Source organism: Macrotis lagotis, chromosome X, assembly GCF_037893015.1.
Source record: "Macrotis lagotis isolate mMagLag1 chromosome X, bilby.v1.9.chrom.fasta, whole genome shotgun sequence".
In the NCBI taxonomy this organism is placed as follows: Eukaryota; Metazoa; Chordata; class Mammalia; order Peramelemorphia; family Peramelidae; genus Macrotis; species Macrotis lagotis.
Genome location: NC_133666.1, coordinates 193,870,006 through 193,897,276, shown reverse-complemented (window position 1 = coordinate 193,897,276; position 27,271 = coordinate 193,870,006). Strand labels below are relative to the sequence as shown.

Below are 27,271 nucleotides of genomic sequence, written 5' to 3'. Positions count from 1 at the left end.
AATTATTTATATTACTTTTTATTTTTAATCTCAAGAGTATTTTAAAAGTTCCCATGTTAATTTGTATCATTTCTTCATAGAGACATAACTTTGTCACAATGAAGAGCTAGTTAATCATTACTGAGCTTAATATTTGAAAATGTCTATATGTATTGATATTCAAAATATATTTTCTAGGAATTGGCTATGCTATGTCTGTCCTTGGCCCTGCTATTGGCTATGTATTAGGGGGACAACTTCTAACCATCTATATTGATATCAATTTAGAAGAAGAGTAAGTCATTATTTTCTTTTGTATTTTCTCTCACTTTTAATTGTGTAAAATGTTGCTTACAAATGCTGCATTTGATTCGTATTTCTTAAAATCATTGTTTTGTTTCATCAAAAAGAATATTTGGGCAAATTGTATTTTCCTATAGTATTTAGTTAATTATATTACTATGTAAATGTATGTGATGAAGGCTGCAAAGCATTTTTAACAAACTCACTAATTTTATCAGTGTTATGCTATATATGGGGTACAATGTCTTTTTAAATAAGTATCAGTGATTTGAAGATAAAATTCATTTTTATGAAAAAGCATCATCCACAAAGAGGTTTCATGTACTTATTTACATTTACCTTTCTAATTTCCAACCCAGAAACTAATGAAATCATTAATATAGTACCTTTAGTAATTTCAGTGTGATTGATATCCTCATTCTTTCATCACTTAACTCCCAAGTAAAGGTACACTTTCAGATTGCTTTGTCAAAAACAAAAATTTATCTAATAACTAAGACTCATCTTAATTGGTAGTGTTGCAGTGAAAAAACAAGATTAAAATACCCCTGATAGCAACCTATATCAAATAATGCCAAAAGAATCTAAAATAGAAGTTACTCTTTAACAAGATAGAAAAATAACCCTACCCTAAGCGATTGAACAATATCTCTATTCCTGGTCATGGTACATTAAGCTCACATAAGGAACATTAGAAGATTAGATTGTCCATGGCTTCAGAGGCTGTATCCAACGTCTTGTCAACTTATCACAACACAAATAGTATAGTTTTATTTCTTGGACATTAGGTAATCTAAAATCAAAAATATTTCAGTTTTCACTGGCTTCTTTGTCCATTTTGTTGAGTCGTTCCTCTGCTAGCTCCTTCTTTTATTTGTCCTTTAAGACCTAATCTATTGTAAATGATTTTGCCTGCATTCTTTAACTCTTCTATAAATACTTCCTTTATCTCTTGGTTCTGACAGAAACAAATTTGTCTCCTAATGATATTCTCATTTCCTCCTTAATGAAAGATGTTGCTTTCCCCTTCCCAAAGTGAAATATTAATTGTTTTCCACTGCTTTTTCCCTGATGTGACTTCCTTTCTACTCTCATCATTTAATAGTTACTCATCTTTTAAAGTTCATTCTTTTTACTGTTTTAAGTGTGGGCACTCCTGCCCAAGGCTCTGTCTTTGGTCTTCTTTTTTTACTCTTTGGATTGATTTCATTTAATACAATGACTAAATTCTAGGTATCTGAGCTTCTCTTGGTCTGTTTCCCATGATATTTCTCCATGCCAACCTTAGAGCTATATTGTCCAGCCAAATTAACAAAGATCATAGATCTCTGGCACACCTAGAAATCATGGCAATCCTGAGAATATTGAAATTGTTTTAGAAATATCAATTTGGCATATCTCTAGGATTGGTCAATATGACCAGAAAGGAGAATGATCAATGTTGGAAGGGATATGGGAATCTGGGACATTAATACATTGTTGGTGGAGCTGTGAACTGATCCAATCTTTCTGGAGAGCAATTTGGAATTATGCCCAAAGGGCAATAAAAATGTGCATACCCTTTGATCCAGCAATACCACTCTGGGTCTTTACCCTGAAGAGATCATGAAAAAGGGTAGAAACATCACTTGTACAAAAATATTCATAGCAGCCCTGTTTGTGGGAACAAAGACTTGGAAACCAAGTGAATATCCATTAATAGGGGAATGGCTGAACAAATTGTGGTATATGTATGTTATGGGACACTTTTTCTATTAGAAACCAGGAAGGATGGGATTTTGGAGAAACTTGGAAAGACTTGCATGAACTGAGGCTGACTGAGAGGAACCAGAAGAACATTGTACACCCTAAAAGCAACATAGGGTTGATCATCAACCTTAACGGACTAGCTCATTCCATCAGTACAATAATCAGGGACAATTTTAGGGTATCTGCAATGGAGAATACCATCTGTATCCAGAGAAAGAACTGTGTACTTTAAACAAAGACCAAAGACTATTATGAGAAAGCCACGTGGAAATGATTAGGTGATGAGTTAATGAATCTGGGAGCCAGGAAAGAATTTGAACCCGGGGTGGCTAGGTGGCACAGTGGATAGAGCACCGGCCCTGGAATCAGGAGTACCTGAGTTCAAATCTGGCCTCAGACACTTAATAATTACCTAGCTGTGTGGCCTTTGGCAAGCTACTTAACCCCATTGCCTTGCAAAAATCTAAAAAAAAAAAATTTTGAACCCATAAGAATTGTTAAAATCACTAAGAATGTAGAAATAAAAAAAGAAATGCCTGGTTATTGCCACTTATTGGGATCAACAAAGAGCTTCTCTTTTTCATCAGGTAAATTTCTTTAAAAAATTTTTTTATTTAAGACAATTGGGTTAAGTGACTTGCCCAAGGCCACACAGCTAGGTAATTATTAAGTGTCTGAGGCCAGATTTGAACTCAGGTACTCGTGACTCCAGAGCCAGTGTTGTATCCACTGTGTCACCTAGTTGCCCTTCATCAGATAAATTTCTAACTTCAACTCCCTATTCCCCTCCCAGTTTTCCTAGACTGTAGTTTTCTTGACTAGGTTTGACATAAAGGTTCATAAATAAATTTTAAATCCCAGTTCACACTGTGAGTGTAGTTAATGTTTCATAGGGGAAGAGAGATATCCAGTAATAGCTTGAGAAGTAGCAGAGGCAAGTGAAAGGTTTAATTTTTTTGGAGGGGAATTTAGGAAGGTGGGATGTGTTGGTAGATAAAGGCCAAGAGTTGGGACAAAGTAGTAGCAGTTTCTGCTGCTTCTTTGCTTGGAGGATGTCTGACCTAAAACCCATCCTTCAATCCCTGTGCCTGCCCACTCCCAAACACATGCAAATTCACATATATGTGCTTGCATGCAGACTAGTATGTCATCCTTGCCACACATTCTTATAACCAGATTCAGAATGACTTATTGGATTTTCCATAAAAAAACTTTTCTATGTGGAGGCTATTATCTGCTCAGAATTGTGCCACTAAAATATTTACATCTTGATTTTCTCACTTCCCAAAATGGGGGTGTTGTCCCAAGCCCTGCAGTCTCTCTGATCCACTCCAGATTAGTGTTACCTGATTCTTTTGACCCTAGAACCCACTGCTTATGAAATCAGTTCCAGGGATACTCAGATGTCAGTTTTCTCTCAATTCTAACCACAGACTTAAATTTGAACTTTCATACTTCCAATCTTGTAATACTTGTAATCTTCATTCTAGACACAGAACAGACTGTACGTAGGTGTTCTCCCTTCTTGTTGGTTCTCTCACATTGGTTTTCTGCTCCTTTTTCTGCATGTGATTTCACGATGCCCTCTTCTCTCTTTCTCTCTGTCAGGCTTTCTCTTTATCTCTGTCTCTCTCTTTGCCATTGTATTTCATTCAGTAATAGAAGTGTACTCTATCATAAACATATCCAGATCTTTCACTAACCCCATTATCCATTACAAAAACATTGAAGAATCAAAGCTCACCATTATTCCAAAACCATAGTGGTCACCAGGAAAAAGAAAATATTGTTAGTGTTCTCTGATGCCTGAGGAATGAGGTAGGTTGATAATTAATAACTACACATCTCCCTACTGATGTCTGCTATCTCATAGGGACCACAAACTCAACAAGTCCAAAAACTGAACTCCTTATGTCTATCACTGACCCAAAACTCACCCGTCTTACAAACATAACTATTTCTGTCAGAAGAAATTTTTAACCTTGAGAATTATTAAAGAAACAATGGTAGACTCAAGTAGTGTCTGTGCCACTCTAGTCAGACAGCTGTTGTGACTGCCTTAGTCATTTGTATTCTGCAGCTATTCACTTAATCTTCACACTCTGTCTAATTTGCTAATGGTGGGAGGGAATAGAAATTAAGTTCTATAGTATTGGACACATTTGTCACTGATTACTTAGATATACATAATTAACTATGTCAAACCTATTACTTTGATACAAGAATGTCTAAAAGAATCAAATAGAATTCAGAAATTATAGTTAAGCATTTATATTACTGATGTTGTGACATACATTTTCCATTTACTGAACTTTTTTTCTATATTCATAGCAGATCTCTACATAATAAAATCTAGCCCAAAAGACAAAGCAAAACTTTACCAGGGTGACAGACTAGTCACCAAAATACTAGATCCCAAAGTCACAATATTCTACCATGAACAGGACTTACCTTACATTTTCTACTTCTGAGCCAATTACTTCTGCTGCCTTAATATAACAGAACAATCTTTTCAGTGATCCCACCTCTGACACTATTTATCTGCCACCTCAAGAAGTCTCAGAATATGAGACAGGATATGAGAGCTACTACATACTTGCTAGCTCTACAGTCTTAACATTTTGTGTTCCCTTCTCACCTTCTAACTCCTCACCTGAGACCCTTGCCTTTATTTTTCAGAGAAAATTGAGGCTATTCAGTATGAGCACTCTAGTCTCCCATTCTCTTCATATTAAAGACCCTTAACATCATTTTCTACTGTCTCTACTAATCTGAGAAAGAGGTGACCCTTCAACTTGTTAGTCAATCCCTCTACACATGTACTTAATCCCTTTCTGTCCTAACTTTTCCAGATGATTGAATCCTCAATCACTCCCTCACACTCTTGAATCTTCATCTCCCCTTATTAGCCGGTTCCTTCCATACTGTCTAAAAAACCTTGGTTTCCAAATTCTTTAAAAAAGCTTTCACTTGATCCCATTAAGCTATCTTTCTTTATCCCTTCTCCCATTCTCAGCCAAATTGCTTGAAAAAGCTGGCTGCACTTGCTGCTTAGATTTCTACTTTTCCTCACTTCCTCTTTATTTTTCAGATTTCTCTCTTCTCATTCTTCAATTTCTACTTCCTCCATTATGGTTTCCACCCTCATCACCTCACATCACCAATTTCTTATTGACATTTCAAACTGAAACTTTAAAAATTTGCTTCTCTCAAGCTAACCCCATTATCTTTCCTTCCAAACCTCCTCCTCTTCCAAAATCCTCTGACTCTTTCACAGAGATACTACCATTCTTCCAAACTCCCAGGTTAATTGTATTAGTATTATCCTGAACTCCTCACTATTCCTCACTCTACATATATGAGAAGTTGCCAGATTTTGCCTTTTCCACTCCTGTAGCATTATTCTCACAACTATTACCTTAATTCAGGTTCTCGCTTTCTGGGAATATTGAAATATCCTCCTAATTGCTTTCCCTGCTTCAGGTCTGACAGCAGAATCCTATGATTCTCCTATACAATCACCTCCACTCTAGGGCTATCTCCAGTCATCCTAATTCATATCTGGCCACTGGAAGAAAAAGTAAGACTGGTGACATAGCACAGAACCACCAACCCCATGCAAATCCAATTCATGTGCCTATCATGGAATAACCTCCTTGATGTCATAATCTTCTTTGAGAATGAAGGATAAAACATCACATTACTGATTTAATGTTATTGCTATTCATTTGTGTCTGACTCCATTTATATTGTCATCCCATTTGAGGTTTTCTTTGCAGAGATAATGAAATGTTTGTCATTTTTTCTTCAGCTCTATAGATGAAGAACTAAGACAAGGTTAATGACTTGCCCAAGGTCACCTAGCTGATAAGTCAGAGGCCAGATTTTAATATAGGAAGATGAATCTTCCTAATAACTTTCTGACTTCAGGCCCAGGCACTCTGTCTGCTTTACCACTTAACTACTCATAGGGCTGCCTCTAGTCTAAAATATGAAAGTTCTATTTAGCTTTTAAAATCTCTTACACTCTAGCCTTGACTTAGCTTTTCAGCCTCACTGGATATTGCTTTCTCTTTTGTACTCTTTGAATCATTGTTGTTCCTCACATATAGTGAGTACATGATCTCTGTCTACCTGCCTTTGTACAGAACATTCAAAGTAGTATGCCTGGAATGTACTCCCTCTTTAAGGACCCCTCAGTCTCTATTTCTTTAAGACACAGATTAGGTACCAACTTCTGCATAATGCTTTTCTTGATTCCTTTAACTGCTAGTGCTTTCCTTCCCAAAACTACCCAATGAGTTTGTACAGATTTTATTTTTAAGATTATATTGTATATATTTAATATGTCTAACTCCACCATTAGAATGCAGACTTTTTGTGAGTGGGGAATTATTTAATTTTGTTTATTTGCCACATAAGTGTTTAGTAAATTTTAGTTGAGTGATTCTCAGGGATGACAGGAGAAAATAGAAATATTTTCTAAATATACCAATATATGCAGGAAAACCCTAAACTCTTAGTGAAATTTTAAACTATTAAAGTTGAAAACTTCACCAAAAATTTTAGGATACGCTGTATAAGAGATAGACTTCTTTGGTGGATGTGAGGTTACCCATCAATATCATGTGGATCTGAGATATACTGACTAGATGACTATGGTCAAATGCCCCAGGAAACTATCTACAACCATAAGCAATAGTTGATTGAGTTGTAATTCATTTGAACTCAATAAGAGTTTATGCTCTACCAAAATTTCCACTAGATCCTGGAGATCTAAGGCAAAAATCAAAATTCCTAACTTACAGAGTTACATTCTATAAGGAGAAAATAATATAAACATGGCTAAAACAATACAAAATAGAAATAAAATCTAAAATGCTGGTCAGGTAGTATGTTATAGTGGAAAAGAACATAGGATTTAGAGTTAGAAGACCTGGGTTCAATCCAGACTGTCACTCAGTACTGTGTGAATGAATGAATGAATGGAAAAGGGGCAACTAGGTGGCTAGTGGATAGAGCTCCAGTCCTGGAGTCAGGAGGACCTGAGTTCAAATCTTGCCCCAGACACTTAATAATTACCTACTTGTGTGACCTTGGGCAAGTCACTTAACCCCATTGCCTTGTAAAAACATAAATAAATAAAAAAATTAATGAATGAAAAAGTATTTTCATATAAGCACTTAATGTTTCAAATGAGTTTTGCTAATATAAATAGATTCTTAAAGAGCTCACTCTAATTATAGAAGACAGCATATATGAAAGAGTTGAGATGCAGTTGAATACTCTGAAGTACAATGAGGAATGAATTAGGACCCAGGGGGACAATTAGGTGGGAGGAGAGAGCTCAGACCAGAGTTCTGAGATACAGCTCATACTTTGGAGTTGTGCAGTAGATAATGATTTATCAAAAGAAATGATTAGTATCTATATAGGAGAAATAAGGAAATAGTGTCATGAAAACCCAGAAATAAGAGACTATTCAGGAAGATGGTCAACAGTGCTAAATGATATAGTGAGATCAAGAGGGAAGAGGATTGAGAAATACAATTGACAATTTAGAGATCTTTGGTAACCTTTAAGAAAGGATTCTTAGTTGAGTGATTAAGCCAGGTGGGAATTAATTAAAATGAGAGTGAAGAGGAAGTAGAGGTAATGCTATTTGACAGCTTGAGGGGATTGCAGGGTTCAGTGAGGGTTTTTAACATAATTATTTATTTTATTAAATATTTTCCAATTACATGTAAAAAAATTTTAGCAATCATTTATAAAAATTTTGAATTCCAAATCCTCTCCCACTCTTCTGCCCCTGCCTATTCTTTGGGAAGGCAAGCAATTTTATATGAATTACACATATGAAGTCATGCAAAATATATTTCAATATTAGCCATGTTGAAAAGAAAACACAAATGAAATAAAACAATAAAATGATAAGTTCTGTTTCTGGAAGTGTCTTTACAATATTGCTATTACTGTGCACAATGTTCTTCGGGTTGTATTACTTATTTTGGTTTCCATGAGTTCATATAAGTGTTTCCAGGTTTCCTCTCAAACTTGTTCTGCTCATCATTTCTTTTAGAACTAGGGTATTATATCACAACTTGTTCAGCCATTCCTCACTTTTATGATCATCTCCTCTATTGATGGTTTTTGGCTACCACAAAAGAGCTGCTATATATAATTTTGCATAAATAGGTTCTTTTCCCTGTTCTTTGATCTCTTTGCAATATAGACCTAGTAGTGATATTGCTGGATCAAAAGATATACAAAATTTGATAGCCCTCAAATATTCTCTAGGGTGGTTGGATCAATTCCCCCCAACAGAAATTCATATTGTAACTCATTATCTTCATATATCTATGTGTTCTACAGTTCTTATTTTTAAATATTGAACTCAGTTCTTATATTTGAGAAATGAGGTCTTTATCATGGAAATTTGCTGCAAAAAATTTTTTTTCCCAGTTTCCTGTTTTTTTTCTCATGCTGACAGCATAGGTTTTTTTATGCAAAAAATATTTTAATTTCAGGTAATCAAAATTATCCATTTTACATTTCAGAATATTCTTTATAACTTCTTTGGTTATAATTTGTTCCCATAGCTATAGATATGACATGTAACTTTTCCCTTGCTCCCCTTATTATATTATCTAAATCATTTATCTATTTTTAACTTATTTTGGTATATAGTGTCAGAGGTTAGTCTGTGCTTAGTCTCTATCAAATTGCTTTCCAGTATTTCCTACAGTTTTTGTTAGATGTTGAGTTCTTTAACCTAAGGCTTAAATCTTTGGATTTATCAAACACCATGATCACTTTATACTGTGTGTTTTATATTTAATCTATTCCAGTGATCTACCCCTCTCTTTAATGACCAGTACCATATTTTTTATAATTACCATATATTCTGAAATCTGGAACTGCTAGGCCATCATCTGTTTTTCCCCATTGATTCCTTTAATATTCTTGACCTTTTGGGGGAACAGATTCAAGATGGTGGTATGAAGGTAGGGACACAGGAGCTCTCCCCAAGACTATCCCAAATTCTTTTAAATAATGATTCTAACCAAATTTTAGGGAGGCAGAAAGGCTAAGTAAAACAATTTTCTAGCCCATGACAACTTTGAAGATTCACTGGGAGGGGTCTGTTGCCCCGGGGTTAGAAAAGGCCCAAAGTACAACCTGGGCCTTGCCCAGGAAAACTAGCTCCAGCAAGCCTGGAACAGACTGTGAGGTACCTGGGCCTGAAATGGGAGTGCCTGGATCTATGGAAGTGGTGGTAGTTTCCAGACCTCTCAACCCAGGGATTGCCAAGGACAATTGGGAAGGTCAACAGGAAAACTCTGTTGCATCAGAGTATGAGCAGAATCCAGTCCAGCACAGGCCTCAGAACAGACCTGTCCCAAGGGGACAGGAGTAGGCCTGGGATGCTGCTTCCTGGCAGCTGCTTCCAGAGAACTCAGCCCACATACAGAAGAGGGTTGGGTAAGATTTTAGAAGTCTTTCTGCTATCCCTGAGGCAGAACTCTATGGCTTTACACATACTCAGATCCAAGTTGCAATCTCAGGAAAAGGAGCTTTATTGCCATAGTGGAGCAGGGACATTCCTTACCATTCCAGGGCTGAGGGGAGTGCTTGTGGTCATCCACATACCAGAGCATAGACCAGGAAATCAGTCAGAGCCTCTTATAAGACCTTGATAGAATTGAGGTCCCTGTGGGGTATCCCTGAAAACATCTGCCAAAACCCTCAAAGGCTTGAAACAGTGCATCCTTCACCCTGAAAACAGAGTCCCATCTTAATAAAGAGTTAAAATCAAGTTATAGACTAGAGAAATGAGGAAACAACAGAAGAAAAAAATATCTGACCATAGAGTATTACTTTGCTCCTATGGAGGATCAAATTGCCCATTCAAAAAATAACAAGGTTAAAACTTGTTTCCAAAACCTCCAAGAAAAATATGAATTGATCTCAGGCTATGGAAGAGTTCAAAAAAGATTTTGAAAATCAAGTAAGGGAAGTAGAGGAGAAATTGGGAAGAGAAATAAGAGTGATGTGGGAAAACCATGAAAACCAAGTCATCAGCTTGGTGAAGGAATTACAAAAATATATTGAAGAAAATAATATCTTTAAAGCTAGCTTGGGTCAAATGGAAAAAGCAGTCCAAAAGGTCAATGAGGAGAATACTTTTAAAAGCATAATTGACCAGATGGAAAAGGAGATACAGAAACTCTCCAAAGAAAATTTCTTCAAATGTAGAATGGAGCTATAAAAGGGAAGCTGATGACATTGTGAGAAATCAAGAAACAATAAAACAAAACCAAAAGAATGCAAAACTATAAGAAAATGTGAAATATGTAATTGGAAAAACAAGTGACCTGGAAAACAGATTCAGGAGAGATAATTTTAAAATTATTGCACTACCTGAAAGTTCATTTTTCAAGAAATTCTGTAGGAAAATTGCCCTAATAGCCTTGAAGCAGAGGGTAAAATAGAAACTGAAAGAATCCACTGATACCTCCTGAAAGATCTCAAAATGAAAACTGCTCAGAATATCATAGCCAAATTTCAGAACTCCCAAGTCAAGGAGAAAATATTGCAAGCAACCATAAACAACTCAAATATCATGGAGCTACAGTCAGGATAACAAAGCATTTAGCAGCTTCTACATTAAGGGATCATAGGGCTTGGAATATAATATTCTGGAAAGTAGGAGCACTTGTTTTACAACCAAGAATCAACTATCCAGCAAAACTAAACATATTCTTTCAGGGGAAAAGACAAATTTTCCTAATGAAATAACAGAGCTGAACAGTATGTTTGATCTTCAAGTACAGGATTCGGGTGAAGCCTAAAGAGGGTGGAAAGGAAGAGCAAAACATGAGAAATTTAATAATATTGAACTGCTTATATTCCTGCATGAGAAGATGATCTTGACAACTCTGGTGAATTTTCTCATTTATTAAGGCAATTAGAAGGAGCATATATAGATAAGGCATAGGAGGGAGTTGAATTTGAAGGTATAATACATTAAAAAGATGGAGTTAATGGGTGGAGAAAGGATTGTACTGGGAGAAAGGGAAAGGGGAGGTAGAATGGTGTAAGTTATGGTAAGAAAAAAATTTTACAGAAGAGTGAAAGAGAGGGAAGGGGGGGGGGGAGTGAGTGATCCTTACTCTCAATGGAATTGACTCAGAGAAGGAATAACATACACACTAAGTTGAATATATAAATTTAACTTACCCAAGGGGAAAATAGGAGAGGAAAGAGATTGGGGAGAGGGGATGAAGGTGATTGAATGGAGGGAAGATAATGGGAGAGGGTAGTTAGCTGCGATACATGTTTCAGGAGGGACAGGGTGAAAAAGAGAGACTAGAATAAATGGGGGTGAGGGAAAATAGGATGGATGGAAATAACAGCTAGCAATAGCAATTGTGGGGAGAAAAGGTATTGAAACAAGTTTCCCTGACTAAAAAACAATTTCTCAAGCATAGAGAACTGGATCAAATTTATAAAAAATAAGAACCATTCCCTATTGATAAATGATCAAGAGAAATGAAGTTTTCAGATGAGATTATTAATGAAATCTATTTAAATCTCTTTTTTATTTTTATTCTATTTTTTTAGGGTTTTGCAAGGCAAATGGGGTTAAGTAGCTTGCCCAAGGTCACACAGCTAGGTAATTATTAAATGTCTGAGACCTGATTTGAACCCAGGTACTCCTGACTCCGGGCCAGTGCTTTTATCCACTGTGCCACCTAGCCGCCCCTAAATCTCTTTTTTAAAAAAAATGTCCTACCTCATTATTGATAGGAGAAATATGGGTTGTAACGATTCTGAGGTACTACCTTATACCCATTGGATTGGCTAATAGGACAGAAGAAAATGACAAATACTGGAAGTGATATAGGGAAAATGAGATATTAAGGCACTATTGGAAGAGTTGTGAAATGATTCAACAATTATGTAGAGCAATTTGGAGCTAAGTCCAAAAGACTATAAAACCATGCCAATTCTCTGGCCTAGCAGTGACACTTATAAAGAATGCTATCCATCCCAAAGACAGAGCTGATGTTGTATGAATTGAGATTGAAGTATATTTTTTAAAATTTTATTTTTCTTGAGGTTTTTCTTTCTTGTGGGAGGGGGATTAGGTTTACTTTTACAACATGACTATTATAGTAAAATTTTTCATGGTTACTCATTTTTAACATATACCAAGTAACTTGTTTTATCAATGAGGGGGAATGGGGTGGGAGCAAGTGAGAGAATTTGGAACTCAAAATTTTGGAAGTAAATCTGAAACTTGTTTTTGTATGTAGCTGGGGGAGGGATTAAAAATAAATAAATTTAAAAATAAAATTAACAAAAATATTCTTGACCTTTTGTTCTTCCAAATGAATTTTGTTACCATTTTTCTAGTGCTATAAAATAATTCTATGGTAGTTTGATTGTTATGTTTCTCAGTAAGCAAATTAATTTAGAATTGTCATTTTTATTGACTTATTCTGCCAATTAATATTTTTCTAGTTGTGTGAAAAGTGTTTTGCATTTTTATTCATCTAAAGCCTATGTTTGTCTTGGCAGGTTAGATAACCAAGTATTTTACATTGTCTTCAGTTATTTTAAGTGGAATTTCTCTATCTCTTCCTGCTGAATGTTGTTTGTAATTTATTAAAATGCTAATTATTTATCTAGGATTTTTTTATGTCTTGCAACTTTGATGAAGTATTATTTTAGCTAGTTTTTTAGTTGAATTTCTGGAAATGAAGAGAGAGAGAGAGAGAGAGAGAGAGAGAGAGAGAGAGAGAGAGAGAGAGAGAGAGAGAGAGAAAGAGAGATGACCCTGGAGGTAGTGGGAGACTTTGGCCTTTTAAAGCTAGGGTCTTTAATAGCTCTCATTTTGACTGAAGCAATGTCTATTCAGTGTTAAGGCTAGCTAAAAAAGAAATGAGACTCAGTTTGTCCTCTTTAACTTAATTCAGAAAATAATAATCTGAGAAATGAAGACCCTCAAGTTTTCTGGCCAAAACAGAAACAACTGCTATTTACATTCACTCTGAGCCAATTGAGACCCAAATAATGACCAAGTGAGGCTTGCCCTGAGACTTATTGTTGCCTAATTGATGAGAGTCAAAGAGATTTGAGGCCCATAAATCCCAAGAAAATTTGTCAGATTTGGGAAATCAAAAATTTACATTCTCTTGGGCAGAACACCTGCTTGTAACAGTGTGATAGCGTGTGAAGATAGAGATAAGAAGAAAGAGGAGGGAAGGGGGAAAGGAGGAGAAGAGGGGAGGAGGGAGAAGAGCTGGGATGCCCAACTGGTCAGCAATGGAGCACCTCCTGCTACTTGCTTTGGTTTTTGTCCTTCATTCTTATTAGAGATTACCCAATCATAATCACTTAATGCCCTTTGGCTCAGTCAAACTGAGAAATATTAAAAACCCTAACTCAAAAAAGGCCAAGATCTCCCACCATATGCAGGATCATCTTCAGGCTTTCTGATTCACATCTGGTCACTGGACGCAGATGATTCTAGAGAAGAAAGTGAGACTGATGACTCTGCATAGTCCTCCCTTAAATCCAATTCACCTAAATGTCATGGCAAGAACAAAGGACAAACAGCAAGAGTTGCTTCTCTGAGGTTTTCTAAATAAACATTATATCTTCTAAGAGTGATAGTTTTGTTTCTTTAATGCCTATTTTTATTTCTTCAGCTTATTTTACTTTGCTAAGACTAGCATTTCTAAAACAATATTGAATAATGGTGGTGACCATGAGAAAAAAAGAAAAAAAATGGTGACAATGGACATTCTTGCTTTATTCCTGATCTTATTGGGAAGGCTTTAAGTTTATTCCTATTAGAGTTAATGCTTAGTCTTAGTTTTAGATATCACTTACGATTTTAAGAAATACTCTATTGATTCTAATTCCTTCTAGTCTGTTCAAGGGAATAATTGTTGTATTTTTTTCCATTTTTTTGCATCTATTGATCATGTGATTTTTTTTATGATTTTTTGTTATTAATATAGTCAGTTATGCTTATAATTTTCCTAAAAGTTGAGCCAGCCCTGCATTCCTGGTGTAAGTTCCACCTGGTCAGAATATATTATCTTTGTGTTGTAGTTTGTCAAAAGTAATAATTTTGCAGCCTATGCTACTGCCCAAAGTTTAATTCTCAATCTGTAAATGAAGATTATGAGTTTGTAATTTCTAGCTCTCCTGTTGTGAATTATTTTAAAAATCGTAAGACATGATAAGAATTTGGGAAACTTGGCTTATTATCTTTGTGAGAACCACATAGGTTTCTGGTATTTGTTAATTATTAAATCAGGTACATGATAGATAGCCATCTTCTCAATAACAAGATAGCAATGTAAAGATAACATTTGTGAACAAATGTGAAACCTCATTCAGTATCCACCAAAAGTTTTAATGATTCCTTTGTTTCTTTTTAATGTATAAATGCTCTCTCTCTCTCTCTCTCTCTCTCTCTCTCTCTCTCTCTCTCTCTCCCCAGGGTGGACATCTTGAATTTATGGCTACTGACTTAGAGTTTTCTTAGGCAGCTAGGTGGTGCAGTGTAAAGAGCACTGACCTTGGAGTCAAGAGAAATTAGAATTAAATTAACTTTCAATTACCTTTAATCTTCCACAGAAAGCATTTAATATTTCTGCTTTTCTGCATTTGGTTGTAAGGTTTTATACTCTAATATATGTTCGACTTTTGTGAAAGTGCCAAGTACAGCTGATAAAATGTATATCCCTTTCTATTCCATTCATTTTTCCCAAAAGTCTATCATATCTTTTCATGTCTTTGATGTCTTTCTTATTTATTTTGTCATTAAATTTATCTAGCTCAGAGAGGAAAGAGTTGATGTACCTTAGCTAGTATAGTTTTACTGTCTACTTCCTTATGTAATTCATTTAACTTATCCTTTGAGAATTTGTATGCTATGCTGTTTGCTACATATATGTTTATTATTGACAGTACATAATTGTCAATGGGTCTTTTGGTGAGGTTTCCCTGTATGTTTTATAAATTGGGTATATTTCTGCTTTGTCTGAGATCATAATAACTATCCCTGTCTTTTATACTTCAGTTGAAGCATAATAGATTTTGTTGTGGTCCCTTATTTTAACTCTGTATGTGCCTCTCTGTTTGAAGTATGTTTTTTGTAAACAACATTGTATTAGACTTTGGTTTCTAGTTCATTCTTTTATCTGGTCCAATTTATTGGTTAGTTCATCTCATTCACATTCACAGTTCTGATTACCAAATGTGCATTTCTTTCCATTTTGTTTTCTATTTATATTTTCCTTCTCCAACTATTTTATTTTTTACACTGCCTTCTTTTATCAACTTTCTTTCTTTCTTTTATCCCCTTCCTTTCCTACTTCCCTGTTGAACAAGATAAATTTCTATTACCATTTAAGTATGTATAAGGTTTTTCTCTCTTTGAACTAATTTAGATGTGATTGAGGTTAAAGCATTGCCTGCCCCAGACCCCTTCTCCCATATAATGTGAAATCTCCTCCTTGTGTTCCTCTTTTTTAAGAGATAATTTCCCCACTTTCTTATTCTTCCCCCCCTCTCCCAGTGCATCCTTCTTTCTTACCTATGCATTTTTGTTATTGAACATAATCAACTCAGTCATTAACCCTCTTTCTATGTAGAATCCTTATAAATGCACTTATTACCATGAATAGAAAAAACAGATAACCTACTATCTCAAATCAGTTTTTTCTGTCAAAACCATCCTAGTTCTGTGTTATTTTCAAAACTGCTATTTCTAACACTTCTAAAATAATCTTCTATTAGAGCAGTCATGCTATGAATGAATGGCTTTTCTTGTCATTATTGTACATTTCTATTATCATATCAGATTTCTCCAGATATTCCATACAGTCCACACTTCAGTTTCTGAATATTCCTGAGACTGACCCTGGGCCTCAGATAAATATTGTTTCAGGAAGTCCTTTTAAGGATCCTAATATTCCTCCACCACCACCCCCAGCAGGTTATTTCTCCTAGTTTAGATTTTGTCTGTCTAGTTGATCAGAGTTTGAGAAACTGGAAACACATTCCATGTTCTGAATATTACTAAATCTTCATTCAGTAAATTCTAGAGGTTCCCTCTTAACCTCTATGATCATATATAATATCCTGTTTGGCATCTTAGCCCATTCTCCCTCTCCTTTCCCTTTCTCCCAGTATGTTCCTTTCTTGTTCATTAACTCAGTCTTTATAATATATTATACTTTCATATTCAGCTCCCTCCAGTGCCATATACATATACATACATACATACATACATATATATATACATATATATATTATATATATATATATATATATTCCTTCTAACTGGTCTAATAAATGTGAATGTTTATATGAGTTATTAGAATCTTCTCTCCATGCAGGAATATAAGCAATTCAACATCATTAAATCCCTCATAATTTGCCTTTTCCATCTATCCTTTCTATGTTTCAACTGAATCCTGTTCTTAAAGATCAAACATGGGGCAGCTAGGTGGCACAGTGGATAAAGCACTGGCCCTGGAGTCAGGAGTACCTGGGTTCAAATCCGGTCTCAGACACTAAATAATTACCTAGATGTGTGGCCTTGGGCAAGCCATTTAACCCCATTGCCTTGCAAAAAAAAAAACCTTAAAAAAAAGATCAAACTTTCTGTTCATTTCTTTTCAGTTCAACAGGAAAGTTTGAAAATCCTCTATTTTCCCCTAAAAGAGGATGCTCAGTTTTGCAGGATAGTTGATTCTCAGTTGTAAACCAAGCTCTTTTGCCTTCTGGAATATTATATTCCAAACCCTGCAAACTCTTAAGATAGAAGATGTTAAATCCTGGTTATCCTGAATGTAGCTTCACAGTATTTGAATTGTTTCTTTCTGGCTGCTGGTAATATTTTCTCCTTGACTTAGGAGTTCTAGAATTGGCTATATTATTCCTGGGAGTTTTTATTGGGGGGATCAGTGGATTATCTCAATTTCTATTTTACCTTATGCTTCTAGGATATCAGGATAATAATTCTCCTGGTAGAATTTCTTGAAAAATGAAATCTAGGGGTTTCTTTTGGTCATGACTTTCAGGTAATCCAATAATTTTTAAACTATCTCTCCTGGTCTCCTGGATCTGTTTCCAGGTCAGTTGTTTTTCCAATGAGATATTTCACATTTTATTCTAGTTTTTTAATACTTCTAGTTTTGTTTTATTTCTTGATTTCTCACAAAGTCATTAGCTTCCCTTAGCTCCATTCTAAATTTGAAGGAATTATTTTCTTCAGAGAGCTTTTTGTATCTCCTTTTCCATTTTATCATTTCTGCTTTTTAATTCTTCTTCACATTGACCTTTTGGAATGCTTTTTCTGTTTGATCTAAACTGGTTTTAAGATGTTATTTTCTTTAGTACTTTTTTGTAATTCCTTCACTAAGCTACTTGACTAAGTTTTCATGACTTTTCCCACATTGTTCTCATTTCTCTTCTCAATTTTTCCCTCTATCTCCCTTACTTGATTTTCAAAATATTTTTGAGCTCTTCCATAGTCTAAGAACAATTCATATTTTTTGGAGTTTTTGGATACAGATGCTTTGACTTTGTTATCTTCTGAGTGTTTGTTTTGATCCTCCATGGTACCAAAGTAATTGGCTATTGGTTAGATTCTTTTTCTTCTGTTGTTTGTTCATTTCCCCAGCCTATGACTTGATTTTTAACTCTTTGTTAAGGTGAGGCTCCGCTTCCAAGGTGAACATACTTTCCCAAGCTTTTGAGGGTTTTTGCATCTGTTTTCCCTTTCCCCAGGGACCTTAGGTCCTTCAAGGTCTTATTAGAGGTTCTGACTGCTCCTCTGGTCTTTGCTCTAGTCTGTGGATGACCACAAGCACTCCTCCCTGCCCTGGAACTGTAAGGAGGGTCCCTGCTCCACTACAGCAGTAAAGCTTCTTTTCCTGAGACAGGGACCCAGACTTCAACCTGGATCTGAGAATGGGCAAAGCAACAGAGTCCTGCCCCAAGGACAGTGGACAGACCTATGAAGTCTGTTCCAATGCACTGTGAAATTAGCTGCTGGGTGGCTCCACAGGCTTGCTTCTGGTTCCTGAGGCAGGGCTGCACTGAGGCCTAAGCTGGCCTGGGTTCTGCACTCACTCTGGTGCAACAGTGTTTTCCCACTGACCTTCCAAGTTTTCCTTGACAATCTCTGGGCTGAGAGATTTAGAAACCGTCCTTGCTGCCATGGATCCAGGTGCCCCTAGGGACCCAGGCACCCCTGGGCTGCTTCTGATTGACTAGAACCAGTTTGCTCAGATGGCAGATCTAGTCCCAGGTTATACTGTGGCCCTTTCCAACCCTGGTGGAACTGACCCTTCCTGTGAATCTTCCAAGTTGTCTAGGGTGGGAAAATTGTTTGACCCAGTCTTTCTGTGCATTCATTCTGTCACTCCAGAATTTGGTTAGAGTTATAACTTGAAGGTATTTGGAGTGATCTGGGGGAAAGCTTCTGGGATTTCCTGTCTTCATCCCACCATCTTGGCTCTGCCCCTGAGATACATCCTTTTTTTTAGGTTTTTGCAAGGCAAATGGGGTTAAGTGGCTTGCCCAAGGCCACACAGCTAGGTAATTATTAAGTGTCTGAGGCCGGATTTGAACTCAAGTACTACTGACTCCAGGGCTCTATCTACTGTGCCACCTAGCCACCCTGATACATCTTTTTTTGACAGTCTTCCTGTGATGGACAGTGAAACAGGGCCTCCAGAAACACATGAAAAAATGAAAACACTCAGCTACCCAATACTATCACAGCTATTCTGCTTCACCACCTCAAAAGTTCTATTTTTCTTCCCTCTCTCCTCAGATTTGATTACCTTGCATCTATGGAATACTGACCAGTATAAGGGAAAAACATCAACAGTATTTCTTTGCTCCATTATAATTCAAGCTAACTTCCCTAGAGTGTTTTTCAGTGGCACTTCTCAGAACAGATTCCATCTTCTACCCTGCTGTACTGCATGAGTAAATAATAGTTATTCTTCTGTTTTGCTAACATGAGGACACCAAGAGCTGACCCTATCTGCAGGGACCATTGCTCTTGATGATTTCCCAAAATGGAGCAGAAATATACCATACAACATGTAGGGGTATGGAGGAGTAGAAACAATGAAATTCCTTGGTAGACTATATTTAAATGTAAGCTTTTATACTGTTTTTTTTCCTTAGAACCCTGATCTGTAGCCATTTTTTCAACGATTTAACAAGGGAACTAGAGTCACAGACTCACAAGTTTAGGCTTGTAAGGTATTATCCATTCTAATCTGTGTGCCATAAAATTCCATCTGCAAAATATTTGGCAAGTGGCTTTCTGTTTTTTCCTTGAAGACCTCTAATGAAGAGAGAAAGCAATGTATTTCATTTTTTGTAATTAGCATTATCATTATGCAAAGTTTTCCTTTACATCTTCCCTTTGCTTCTTTTTCTGCCTTCTTTGAGAAATGAGAGCAATGTGAGAAAATCACGAAAGCTAAGTCAGCAGCTTGGTGAAGGAATTAAAGGACTTAAAAACCAGTTTAGATAATACAGAAAAGGGCAAGTGGAATACATTTAAGCCATCTGCTAGCTATCAAGTCCTCCAAAATCTTCTAAGTCCTCCAAAGTCTTCCATTTATCTAAGAATGTTCTCCAGTCTTTTCATCATCTTAGTAGATTTCTTTTTTTTTTTTTGCAAGGCAAATAGGGTTAAATGGCTTGCTCAAGGCCACACAGCTAGGTAATTATTAAGTGTCTGAGGCCAGATTTGAACTCAGGTACTCCTGATTCCAGGGCAGGTGCTCTATTCACTGCACCACCTAGCCGCCCCAGTAGATTTCTTTTAAAGATATTTCAGCTTATCACTTTGCTTCCTAAAAGTTTGATCCTTAGACCTGAACAGAGACTGTCCCAGAATGCTGAGCAGGGCAGAGCTGACTTCAGAGAAACTGTCAACTTTCTTGTTATGAATATGTTTCTCCATAGAATTAACTTTTTGAGGTCACACATTAATACATATTGAACTTTAAATCCACTAAAAATCCCATTTTTTTTTTTTTAGGTTTTTGCAAGGCAAATGGGGTTAAGTGGCTTGCCCAAGGCCACACAGCTAGGTAATTATTAAGTGTCTGAGACCAGATTTGAACCCAGGTACTCCTGACTCCAAGGCCGGTGCTTTATCCACTACTCCACCTAGCCGCCCCTAAAAAACCCATTTTTAAAAAATTGTTTTGTACCACAGACATAATCCTGATGTTATAACAATGTACCAAGTTTAATACTCATTGTTACAAAGAAAAAGAGTTAAAACTAACCCAACCAATTCATTGATGATCATCTAATGGTGTATAGGTGTCTCTGCTAAGATGAGGGAAGGGTGTTTCATCATCTGTGCCCAGGTCCAAAATTGATCATTACAATAATCAGATATTGTTGACTTGTGCTTTTCCTATCCAGTACTTTATTAGGTTGATTTTTGAACCCAAATTATGGAAGAACAATATATCATTTGTAGGTCTAGAAGAGGAAAGGAATTTTTGTAAAGTTACATTTGGGCCCTTTACACTAATTTGGACAAATTTTATGGGCATTTCCTCTTTCCTTTGTAAATCCCTTCTACATTGCTTCCCCATATAAAATATTCTAACTCCCTCCCACAAACCCCAGTCATAGAAACCCATTTGAATTCCAAAAAACACTCTCCAAAAAAACATCCCAAATAAGCACAAAAGTCCCAAGTGCAGGAAAGGAATGGAAGACAATGTACATGTTACATTTTTCTTTCCAGAGCACTATTTTGCAATTATTTTGCTATTAAGATTAAAGATCTAAATTCTGCATCATTTTCAGATATTGAGAATGTGATTTAGTTCTTGAATATACACATTATAAGAGCTCCACAGCAAAATAATTTTCATGTTCCATGAACTTGGTTACCATGGGATTTCATCTATAAATATGTTAATACTTTTCCTTCCTACTCTTTCTATGAAAGCTCCTCCAGTTTCAATATTGGTATATTTTAAAGAGCTGGCTGCATTAGGGACAGAAAAAAAGACAGAGGCTTTTATTTTGGTAATATATAATATAGTGACTTATATGACACAAATTATCTATGAATATGTCTATTTTATAAAAAAAAGAATAAGCTCCTTTATGGCTAAAACTATTTTTCAGTTTTGAATTTTTTCCCTAGCACCTGGTACATCTTTAATTTATGCTTTTTTGATTGGTCAATTGGTGCTATTCTTCCTCAGAAGGAATTTCTATTTTTCTAATCATACATTCAGCAATCATTTATTAAGCAGCCACTATTGTGTTTGAAGCACTTACTAGGCACTGGGATCAATAAGAGGACATGGCCTCTGCCTTATAATATCAAAGTAGCAAAATATTTCTATGTGTGTTTGCAATAAGAAACTAGATTTGAATCTTTTTTTTTTATTTAAGCATTGACATCACTGAAGATGATCCACGCTGGCTGGGTGCATGGTGGATAGGGTTTCTTATTTCCTGCTTGCTGGGATGGGCTTTGATTATACCTTTTTCTTGCTTTCCAAAGCATTTACCAGGTAAATGTTAAAAAAAAAAAGATAATTCTTAAAATGAATCTCATTCTTAGAGCAGGAACTGAAATAGAAGAATTGTTTGACTATTTATTTTTTACTGTTACCAATAGACTAATTGCCTTGTTCCTAAAAGGTAATAATAATCCATCTTAATTAGCAAACAGGTCTGAAAAAATCTATTTTGCATTAATCAAAAATAATCTATTTGGTCCACATGGGATGGCCTTGTGGATATAACAAAAGAATATGTGCAAGTGCTTTAAAAGCACTAAACTATAATATATTATTATTCTGTAATTCAAATAAACTTAAAAAAAATCTTATTGTGACAGTACATCCTATTGATTAAGTAAATTTCAGTAAAATAACAGTTATCTTGACCACTATTTTGTATTTCATATTAATGTGTCCTTAATTTATTGGAACAAAATAGGTCCTATTGACCTAAATCTTAATAATAATCTGTTTAAGTAAAAATTTCTGTATGTCAGATATCTAGACATACAGCTTTTTGGCATGATTAGTTCATAATTTGTAAGAGAACTAAATAATAAAAGCAATCTTTTTGTGTGTATGAAATCTGACTTTTATATTAATGTTCCCAAATTTTCTTATTTTGTTTAATTTCTCTACCACAGCCATGGATTTGTTCATTTGTTCTGCATAGTGCATACTTTACCATGGGCGTTTCCAATTCAGCAAATTCAAAGCAACTCATTATCTTTTCCCTCAATGTACCTTTCATCTGACCTATTCCTTTGGTGGATACCATCAAGGTGCATTTTAAGTTGTAACTACAGAGTTATCTTTGAGTTTTTCCCCTCTCTCTGACTCCTGATAACTACTCAGCTTCCAAATCTTGTCAGTTCTTTCTCTCTAACATTACTGGCATCCATCCCTATTTTTCCATTGAACAATCATTAATTATCTTTATTTGGAACTTTTTCTCATCTTTCACATGTTGCATTGGAATAATCTCCTTACTGGACTTTTTTCCTTCCAAACTTTCCCTTCACTAGTCCATTCTCCACACAACTGTTAAAATAATCTATGTCACTGTCCTAGTTTTCTTTGGCTCCCTGTTTCCTGTAGATTAACTCCCCAAACTGGTATTTAAAGCCTTTTAGAGTCTTGCTGCAGCCAATCTTTTCATTAATTTCACAATATTTTTCACATATTTAATGTCCCATCTAGACTGCCATACTCTGAAAATGATCTTTCTGTGGCATAGGACTACAAATTGACAGCTCCCTTGGCTTTTGAGTTACTATATCATACTTTTCATTGAAATTGGGCTTGTTGTCTTGAATTGTTTTCAATTCAACTATGCTTAACCACACTTTCCCAATCTTTTACTTGTGTGTTGATTTTTTTAGTTTAACCTTAATAAATTTTCTGTTGTTCTCTTCTACCCAGAATTCAAACCTAGTTATATCATTTAGGATCCAGATTCTGTCATCCAACACATCCAACACATGCGCTCCCTCACAACTTTGTATAACCGTCATATTTGATAAACATATCATCTATGCTTTTACCTAAAGAAGGAGCTCCCTAGAAGGAAGCCAATAAAGATCTTTTTTTCCAAATTGATATTAGTCTTTTTTACAGAAGTTTACAGTAACATTCATGAATTTGTTAAATATATTTATTATATTCCCCTAAAGTACCAGTGTAGTTTCCTTCTTAAGAAAGGAAAGATGGTTAAATTGTCATTATACATTCTTGATTAAATTGTGCTGGTTCTTAATTACTTTCTTTTCCAGACTTTTATTAACTATTCCTTATATTCTGTAACTTTGTCAGTAATCAAAATCAAGTGTATGCTTTTTAGACTACCCCTTCCCTCCACTTCCCTCCCTTATTTCCCTTTACAAAACCAGATATTTGCTACCTCTTACATTCTTCACAGTCTTTTATATCAGACTTGGTGATTTGAACTCCTTAAGAGTTTCTTTTACTTACTTGTGTTACTTAACTTTGGTTTCAACTCTAATTATTATCCAATTTTGTTCTGTCCTAAGATCATTTTCCTTGACAGAGGAAACAAATAAAACAAGAGTTGAGTAGTTTAGCTTTCTCCTTAATCATCCATTACTATATTCCCATTGACCCTGAAATAAATGAAAAGAAATTTTTGTTATAAATTTCCCTAACTAGTTCCAGTTTATTCTGGGCTTTGTCGAAATTGAGACAATCCTAACTTTCCCATTATTTGACTCCTTACAGCTGAACTGTAGTCTAGGCAAATTGGCCTTGTTGTTGCACACATGCGACACTCTTCTTGTCAGCTGACTTGTCTTTGTCCTGACTGCTTATTGTACTGGGAATGTACTCCTTTGTTTTATATAGGGGTGTGTGTGTGTGTGTGTGTGTGTGTGTGTGTGTGTGTAGTGTGTGCATGCATGTGTACAGTATGTGTGTAGTGTATGTGTGTATGTTTATACATACGAACATACACATATTATATATTTATAAAATATAGGTGGATAGCATACAGCTCTAAATCTTCAATCCCATACTTGTGTAAAATGATCTAAAGGAAAGAAGAGAGATTGTCTGGGGGGTACATTTTCTTAAACACCTAACTAGACAATTTCCCCTTATTTGAGGCATATAGGTGGCATAATGGAGTGAGGAAACCCTGAGTCTCAATTTTTCCTTAAACACTTAATAGCTGTGTGATACTGGATGAGTTACTTAACCTCTCTGACTCAGTTTCTTCATCTGTAAAATAAGGATAAAACTAACTCCATTTTATATTGTTGTGAAGTTTTAAAAGTTTTAGAAATGTAATTTCTGGGTAATTTAATCATTTATGAATACTGCCAGCATGTTTATTAATAAAAGGATGGTCATCTGACCCTCTCTCTTAGACCAAAGACATTCATGGTGGTGAACTAATAGTTAATATGTCCATTGGAAGAGGGTGATATATGCACCTGAGGGTGACAATCAACTCTGATTGATTAACAATGAGAGAATGAATATTACAATGAGGGGCTAAAACTATTCAAATGAACTTTGACTATGTCATTTACTTCTAAGTTATCCAGTCTTGGGCAATCTATTCAAAGAATTTATCCCCACCCAAAATTGAGTGTGGAACAAGAAAATTAATCCAATCTCATTATAAGCAATATACTTAAAGAAACTGAATTTCTGAAATTGGGACTTTAGAAAATAGGGGGCTCTAGATCTGAACAAATTATTGGTTATTAATAATCATTTCTCTCAGATTGTTGTGAGAGTCAAACAAGATAATATACATAAAGTGCTTTGCAAAATTATAGTGCTATATGAATTTTAGTTATTAGTTTTTATAATTTATGTTTCCAGAGTACTAACTTGTTAAAGCAGAAAAATGATACCTTGTACTGTTATGTTAATTGTAGAAATCATAAAGGTTGTCTAACTGCCTATTATGTCAAAATTGTTCATTTATAGGCACCTCTTTAGTACGAGCTGGAAAAGTTTCTCAGGCCCATCAGGATGAAAATATAACAAAATTTGAGGATGAGGAATTTGGAAAGAGTTTTAAAGATTTCCCAGCATCTCTTTTGGTAATGCAACATCTTTTATAATAAATAAAATGAGATTATTTCATTTTTTAATACTGTGCCTTGAATTGTGAGGCATTTAAGTTTTCAGTTACCATAAACTTTTTTTTTATTTAAGGCAATGGGGTTAAGTGACTTGCCCAAGGTGACACAGCTAGGCAACTATTAATTGTCTGGGGTCACATTTGAACTCAGGTCTCATAGTGTTCTATTCACTGCGCCACCTAGCTGCCCCTCAACATAAAATTTCAATATTATAAGAGACTTAGGTAGAAACAATAATACAGGAAAAAATCCTACAGTATTACTTTTTAAGCCTATAATGAAAATTTAAGGATAAGGGAAGAGAAGATTGTTTACTGTCTCTTTCTCAAAAAATATGCAATGATGCACAATACTTTGGTGAACTGACCTTCCAACACCATGGCAGAAATTAGACAATAGTATTTTTCATCCTTTTAGCTTTTCATACATTAGATTATCTATCCTTTTAAAAAGTTTTATGGTTCTTATTGAGGGGTTTCAGCAGTGTTCTGAGGCTCAATGCAAAAAAAAACACTGTCACCTGGAGGAACTGATCATCTAGAGCTCTGATTCTCAATTCTTTTTTTCTGGAAGTATAATATTCTTTCCTATGAGGAATCAAGACACAGTAAATGTTTAAGATCTTTTAAGTTGATAACATTCTAAGGGAGTTGTAGGGATCTTAACATGCTGTGTTTTCATATCAGAACAGCAATTTTCATTGAATTCTCTGTGAATTCAAGGTTTGATATATTGTGATGCTAATAACATATGTATAACAAAGAAAATTTATTTATTTTCTGAATATTATTCTTAGCATATGACATATGCTAAGTGCACTATATGTTAAATAGAATTATTCATTAATTTTTATTTTTAATGGCTTCAGTATTTCATTTTTACCTTTGAAAAACACTGATCTTTAGAAAATCTCTCTTCCATTTGACTCTGTGCAGGATATTCTCCTTGACAATGGCAAAAACCTTTGGTGAGATTCATAGTGGGTGCAAGCAACCTGTGGCATATTTCTATTGATGACCTATGCACAAGACGTGGTGTGAGGAATATCATTTAGGATATGTATGACTGAGAAATATGGAGGTGGGTTAGTTACATAGTCAGAGCATGGGATGGATAAAATATGGATTACAGGTGAATTAAAGTGATGAAGGGAAATGAGAAAATGATATGCCTAAGCTCCTTGAGGGCAGAAATTATCATTTTATGTCCCTTGTGCTTAGCATAGTACATGTACATTTTTTTAAGTTTGAAAAAATTAAGTTTAGGAAAATTCTAGTAGAGAAACTCCCTTCATCAGTGCAAATCAGCCACTTATAATTTTGTAACTTATCATCTTAGAGAGTTGTTGGAGGCAAAGAGAGGTTAAGTGATCTGTTCAGAATCATGTAGTATTTGTCAGAAGCAAGACCAAACTCCTATTCAAATTCAACTTTTAATCTGTTATGTGATGCTGCCTCCCACTTTATATGTGATATTTAACAAATGTGTGTTACTTTAAATTGAAAAATGACTAATACATAGCCAGAGCCTTAACCTCATAATTAGTATATTTATTCATTTAATTTGTAATTATTTGATGTTATTGTCACCTTACATTCATGAATCCCAGATATATTTTTATGAAAAAATGATAATCAAGAAATAAATGTGTTCAAATAAGTAAATGATCTATTAATTAAAATAAAAGACAATTATAAAAGATATCATTTATTGCACCATTTAAAAACTACAGATTGAAAATTTCCATATTATTCCCAATAATGTTTTTAATGGAAAACATGCTGTCTGCAGTTTCTTCAAAGTAAAATTTAAAAATTCTTACCTGGAACTTTTTGTCTCTTTTACTTGGTATCTCTCTATGTAAATTAAAGGATTCATGTGGCTAGGGTAGTAGTTCTATAGATTTATACTTAATGGTCAAGAACCTGAATTTTATTTTGAAACAAATAAGAAACTATTGTAGTAACAATAGCAATTTACACTGGCATTCACATAACTTTAAGATTTGTAAAGAGCTATATATTGATT

General features: G+C 35.1%; 1 protein-coding gene across 1 annotated transcript in view; it reads left to right on the top strand.

The window, feature by feature from the left end:
- LOC141499734 (solute carrier organic anion transporter family member 4C1-like) overlaps positions 1–27,271 on the top strand; it is a 126,539-nt gene that overhangs the window by 35,666 nt on the left and 63,602 nt on the right. Inside the window, exons 4-6 of the mRNA XM_074202409.1 lie at positions 178–274; positions 21,520–21,641; positions 25,086–25,201. Of these exons, the coding sequence (XP_074058510.1) occupies positions 178–274; positions 21,520–21,641; positions 25,086–25,201 (335 nt within the window). The remainder of the gene's footprint in view (positions 1–177; positions 275–21,519; positions 21,642–25,085; positions 25,202–27,271) is intronic.